The following is a 6,585-nucleotide window of genomic DNA, read 5'->3' on the forward strand; positions in this document are numbered from 1 at the left end:
ACGAACGTATTCATCTTTTACCATCATGAGCGCGATGTCGTCATCCCAGATTGTCTATCTCTTTCTCTCACGTTTTTACTCTGTCCCATCTTAAATCCCAGCTACAGCTCCTTCTCAACATCCCTGCACTAAAGACTGGATAGGCATTAACGTCGCCCTGGTCGTGCAAAGCCTAATACTCCAAACCGAAGTACAACACGACCAGTGCTATAAATATAACGGTAAAGTAGAGAAAAATCTCCAATCTTAACTTGAATTTTGCATGCAATCCCCACTCATAAAAATTTTTGTTTCCACTCCCTGCATGCAAAGTTTTATTTGCTTCAACTCCCTCATGCAAATATTGTGACCTAATTGCCCCTCAAATTTTTTAGGTACAAAAAGGTCCAAAATTGAGTATAATTCCTTTTAAATTCAGCACTTTACATTAAAATCGAGTATATTTTCTATTAAATTGAGCATATTTTTTTCCTGTTTTAATATAATTCCTTCTAAATTCAGCACCATGTAAAAAGAAAATCTAATATATTTTCTATCCAATTAAGTATCATTTAAAGAAAATTTAGTATATTTTCTATCCAATTGAGTATCATTTAAAGAAAATATAGTATAATCGAGTATATTTTCTATTAAAATTGTCCTTCATATTTTTTTAGGTATAAATAGTCTAAAAATGAGTATAATTCCTATTAAATTAAGCATTTTAAACTAGAATCGAGTATATTTTCTATTAAATTGAGTACGAGATTTTTCCTATTTAATATAATTCCTCATAAATTCAGTATCATTTAAATAAAATCTAGTATATTTTTCATCCAATTGAGTATCATTTAAAGAAAATCTAGTATATTTTTCATCCAATTGAGGTGGAAAAAGAATCGTACTCAATTTGATAGAAAATATACTAGATTCTAGTTTAATATACTGAATTTAAGAGGATATATACTCATTTTTAGACTTTTTTTACTTAAAATATCAGGGGCAATTAGGTAAGTATATTAGAATAGGGAGTGAAAACAAAGACTTTTTCCAATGGAAAGTGCATGCAAAGTTGTGTTTGCCAATGGAGACTACATGCAAATTTACCTAAATATAAACTCTTCCAGTTTCATAAATCTAATTCTACTAACAAATTCGTTATCAGTTTCAACTTGCTAGTATAAGATATTGGGAGTGAACTAACTGTATGTTTAGGAAATAGTTCTTCGGCATTTTCTTGTTCTTTTGCAGTTAAGGATCACTTCAAGGGAAGAGTTTTACTTGAAAAAGGAAAAAGATGAATATTGGAAATGCCTTGAAATACTCAATTAACATGCACCATTTGCAAATTGTAGACGTATAATCATGCGTATCAATCGTTCTTGGTTTGAAAATATCTTAAGAATAAATTATCTGACTGTGTTTTTGAGGGGAAAAAAAATATATGAATAACTCATGTTCTCGATTATTCAGATTTGAAAAGAATCTATCAACCATGCATCAATGTGGAAAAAATCTATTTAAAACATTGGCGGCGGCCAGGTGGCATCAATTCTTCAGTAAAAGCCCCACAAGTCGAAAAAATCGTGTCCGTATCCAAACGATGGTGCCGGCGACTGTGGCTGCATTCCCTGTTCGACATTCTGATCCCACAGCGGCGAGATCGACGACAAGGGCTGGTCTTCCTCGTTTAATTCCGTCGCGTTTTCTAACGGAAGCGCCAGCCACTGTGGCTGCCTCTCCTGTTCAACATTCTGATCGGGAAATGGCGGGAGAGACGTCGAGGGTTGGCCTTCCTCGTTAAATTCAGTTGTGTTTTCAGTTGGTAGCGCCGGCGGCTGTGACTGCCTCCCCAGTTCAACATTCTGATTGGACATTGGAGGGAGCGACGCCAGGGGTTGGCCTTCCTCGTTAAATTCAGTTGCGTTTTCCATTGGTAGCGCCGGCGGCTGGGGCTGACTCCCCTGTTTGACATTCTGATTGGACATTGGCGGGAGCGACATCAGGGGTTGGCCTTCCTCGTTAAATTCAGTTGCGTTTTCCATTGGTAGCGCCGGCGGCTGTGACTGCCTCCCCAGTTCAACATTCTGATTGGACATTGGCGGGAGCGACGCCAGGGGTTGGCTTTCCTCGTTAAATTCAGTTGCGTTTTCCATTGGTAGCGCCGGCGGCTGGGGCTGACTCCCCTGTTCGACATTCTGATTGGACATTGGCGGGAGCGACATCAGGGGTTGGCCTTCCTCGTTAAATTCAGTTGCGTTTTCCATTGGTAGCGCCGGCGGCTGTGGCTGACTTCCCGGATCAACATTCTGATTGGACATTGGCGGGAGCCACGTCAGGAGTTGGCCTTCCTCGTTAAATTCAGTTGCGTTTTCCATTGGTAGCGCCGACAGCTGGGGCTGACTCTCCTGTTCGACATTCTGATTCGACTGCCATAGGAGCGACGACAAGAGTTGGTCTTCATCGTTAATTTCAGTCTCGTTTTCCGACGGTAGCGCCGGCGACTGTGGTTGCATCTCCTGTTCAACATTCTGATTGAAATGTGGCAGGAGCGACGCTAAGCCCTGGTCATTCTCGGTAAATTCGGTTGTGTTTCTCAATGGTAGTGCCAGCGGATGTGGCTGCATCCCCTGTTCAACATTCTGATTCGACAATGACAGGACGGGCGCCCAGAATTGGGTGGTGGACGATGCCTCAGCCATGACCGGAGGAGGAGGAAGACAAGGAAGAGGAGTAGGAGGAGGAGGAGGAGGGATTGCCATCCTCACAGGATAAACGGCACCGAGTGGTTGCGCCAGATGAGTGGGGACGACGGGATAATTGGGATAGCCGACCGAATGCAGATATGGCGGCGGCGCCGGCAGCTGTTGTGGCAACGAAGAAGTCTGACTCTTGTGCCTTTTGGGTTGTGGTTGGTGGAGGGAAGGTTGTCCGTCGGCGGCTTGTTGCACCTCCTGAGGGTAGACGTTGAGGCCGGCCTGTTGGCATCGACTGACGTAGTAAAACCAGTAGTGCATGACTTGGTTCTCCGATCTGCCCTCCATCTGCGCAATAACAACAAAAATCAATAACCTAAAGAGGGAAAACAAAAAACAGATAGCGCCGATCGGAGATTAATAATGAGGATCGTTCGATCGATCGACGTACTTCGGCGGCGATGCGAGACCACTTGTTGCCGAGGGCCGCATGGAGGCGGCAGAGGTGGATCTCCTCGTCGCGCGAGAAGGCGACGCCGTCGTCCTTGAGGCCGGGGCGGAGTCTGTTAAGCCACCGAAACCGGCAGCTCTGGCCGGTGCGTGCCAGTCCCGTGCTCTGCGGCACCGCATCCCATTTCCCCACGCCGTGAGCCTGGACGTGCGCCGCCAGCACAGCGTCTTCCTCCGCCGTCCACGATCTTCTCTTCCTAGTTTGCTGCGGCTGCGATCCTTCCGTGCCTCCTTCTGCCGGTGACGTCAGCAGTTCTTGCGCACCGTGTACTCTTCCCTCGGCCTCCATCGAGACTTCTTTTGTCGGTTTCGATGGATCGATCGATTGAGGCGTACGATGAATGTGGAATAATTCCGCTTAGTACGTAGTCCGTATAGGAGTATAGCAAGGAAGTGCACAGAGATTGTATTTATAGAAGACCAACAGAAGTATAAAGGTTGTTAGAAATATTCGGCGAAATATTTGGAAAATTTAATTTCTTGCGTATTAATCGGGATTTATTGTTACTGGAATACTCGACTGGCTACAAACAAAGTTTAGGTTTATTTGTTTATATTTTTTTGTTGGAAAAATATGTAAATTATCGAATTCAAATAAATAATATTTTATTTAATTACTGATGGGCCATCTAGGAATGAAGTCAGATTAAATTATAATTAATTTTTATATAATTTTAATTTAAATATATTTAAATTAAAGTTCACATATATCAAACCAAATTCGAATTTAAATTATAATTTAATTCTACTGAAATCATGATTCGAATAATTTACACTGAACTCAACTTCTTATTTTATTTCAAACCAAGCTAGGTTGACTAAATTTTTTTTATATATATTTTCGAGTTTTAAATTGAATTTGAATATTATATATTTTTAAGCTCAAATTCAAATATCAATATTGATGCAGTGATAAAGGAAGTCTACCAAGTATTGATGAAGTGATAAAGGAAGTCTAGCAAGTATGAGTCAAAGGCGAGAACAACAGTCGATGTGAATGTTTGTCAAGGCAGTTAAAGGAAGGAAATCGCCGACTACCAAAGTCGACTGAACGGGTGACAATGTACCGAGCAGGCATGAAGGATCCAATCGGCTCAAAGGCTCATCTGAGCAGATCGCTCATCCGGCCAGGACAACTATATATAAGACATCAGATGCTCACAACTGTGACCAAGTGAATGCTAGTCCGACTGGACCGCCTGTCCGGTCGGGCAAGAGACAACATACTGAGCCGAGGGACTACGGAGAAAACAACCTTGAGCGTTTGGACAGGGAATCCCGACCGAACGACTCCCATGCTCGGCCAAATAGTGGGACCCCTTCCATATCTCGTCATTGTTGGTGCAAGTTGCACCAGAATCAAACCTGAGTTTTGATGTTGTCAAAGGTTCAAGTTAAGTATTGTTGTGATCTAACAAGTTAACTAAGTGTGCGGGCTATTTACTCAACCGAAAAAGACCTAGTTGGAGGCTAGGCAGGAAAAGCCTTAGCAGATCGTGGAACCTAGGTGAAAAGACCAAGTGGGTCGAGAGGACCCGACACTTGGCAGTGAGATCGACAGAAAAATCCTGGCGAGCCGATCAAGGCTAAGTGAAAAGTCCAAACAAATCTGGAGGATCAATGTTTGGCAGATAAGTTGAGGTAAACAACTGGAGGAGCGCAGTGAGGTCGGGTTCCTGAAGGGAACAACCTAAGGTCGCTGATCCAACTAAAGAAACTGGAAAAGTTTCTAAGTTGAGATTAAGACAGTTAAACTATCTATTTTTACTCATGCATTAGATGTATTATTACTGTGCTAACATCTATTTTACAGGATTATTGTCTAACACTATTTTACAGGTTCGGCTTGATCGGTCGATCGAACCGGAGGATCGGTCACCAAACAAGGCCAACTTAGAGAAGATACAAGTCCAAACTAAAACGGAGTCCGGTCAAAGATTGATCGGTCGACCGAACCATATGATCGATTGACCGAACCCTGATGACTTAGCACAGTTCAGATCAATCAAAAGCAGAGAAGGAAACAACGCTGATCGATCGACCGAATGGGTAGATCGGTTGACTGAACAAATCATCTCATCAATACGGCATTAAGTGCACATCTCAACAAATCTCGACGAACAGGGAAGGATACTGTTCGATCGACCAAAAAGAAGGATCAGTCGACCGAACCCTTAATGATCAATTAATGTCGAAGATCGAATCAGTATTAGATCTTAGCGAAGATGGAAGGGAGCTAGTTCGGTCGACCGAACCCAGGGATCGGTCGACCGAACGTCGACGGTTCTTATAAAAGAGAGCTCAAGGTCCAAGGTTGAGCAACGCTGTTTGGTTCGAAATTCATATCTGTGTGAGCTTCTGTTGATCATGCTACTGCTCTATGACTCGCAAGCTACTTCATTCAGAAGTGCCGACCAAGCTTCATTTTTTATTATTGTCGGTACATTTATTTAAACTTGCATTATACTTAAACTCTTACAAGATAGTAGGGTGTTACTATCTTGCATATTATACGCACTGCTTCTTTCCGAGGTTTTTGGAAAGAAGAGTTTTAGTGGATTGTCCATCAGTGCGGTCAAGGATCGTGGGCCTTAGAGTAGGAGTCGACCTAGGCTTCGAACCAAGTAACCGAACTGAGTATTTTACTTTCTGCTGCATATTCTGATTATTTTTAAAATACGATAAGCAAAGTTTTAAAAGAGCGATATTCACCCCCTCTATCACACTATTTCGATCCAACAATTGGTATCAGAGTCTCGTAGCTCTGAAAATACTTAATCATTTTTCAAAACACTTTTAAAACTTTTTCTTTTTACTTATTTCTTTTCTTTTTAGAATTCTCTCTTTTATTTTTTTTTCAGCACTACAAATCCCAAGACGAGAGTCTTAGAAATCTGTTTGTTATTTTCTTTGATTCAAGAATGTCAAATTCCTACCAAGAAGGATACAACATGGTCCAACCTCCCCTTTTTAAAGGGGAAAACATCAGCTATTGGAAGAACAGAATGGAGTGCTACCTTAAGTTCGATATCGAGCTTTGGTTCACAATATTGAAAGGCTATACACCTCCGATGAAAGATGGAACGCCACTAGAACCAGAAGATTGGACCCCTCCAATGATCAAGAAGGCACAACTAAACTACAAGGCGATCAACATTATTCAGTGCGAACTTACAATGGAGGAATTGAATGGAGTCGGCCCCTACGACAATGCTAAAGATCTATGGGATTGCCTGGTTAAGCTATATGAAGGGACTAATGAGTTCAAGGTAAGTAAAAGAGATCTTTTATTAAACAATTTATTTAACATTAAAATGCTTCCCAGAGAGACGGTTTTGTAACTACATGCTTAACTAAAAGACATCCTCAATGGCCTCCATTTGATTGGACACAACCTGGA

The 6,585-nt window shown here is 41.9% G+C and overlaps 1 protein-coding gene across 1 annotated transcript; it reads right to left on the reverse strand.

The window, feature by feature from the left end:
• Positions 1–1,535: 1,535 nt before the first annotated feature.
• LOC122011188 (myb-related protein B-like) lies at positions 1,536–3,474 on the reverse strand. The gene is made up of 2 exons (XM_042567600.1): positions 3,127–3,474; positions 1,536–3,023 (listed from the first exon to the last, which is right to left on the reverse strand). The coding sequence occupies exons 1-2, from the start codon at positions 3,472–3,474 to the stop codon at positions 1,536–1,538; spliced, it is 1,836 nt and encodes a 611-aa protein (XP_042423534.1).
• Positions 3,475–6,585: the final 3,111 nt, after the last annotated feature.

The sequence above is a fragment of the Zingiber officinale genome, chromosome 8A, assembly GCF_018446385.1.
Source record: "Zingiber officinale cultivar Zhangliang chromosome 8A, Zo_v1.1, whole genome shotgun sequence".
Classification (NCBI taxonomy): Eukaryota; Viridiplantae; Streptophyta; class Magnoliopsida; order Zingiberales; family Zingiberaceae; genus Zingiber; species Zingiber officinale.

Bases quoted from the DNA above. Each gene is read 5' to 3' on its own strand.
- LOC122011188 (XM_042567600.1), bottom strand. From the start codon at position 3,474: ATGGAGGCCGAGGGAAGAGTACACGGTGCGCAAGAACTGCTGACGTCA. The intron at 3,024-3,126 runs GTACGTCGATCG...GTTATTGCGCAG, and splicing joins GGTCTCGCATCGCCGCCGAA to ATGGAGGGCAGATCGGAGAA.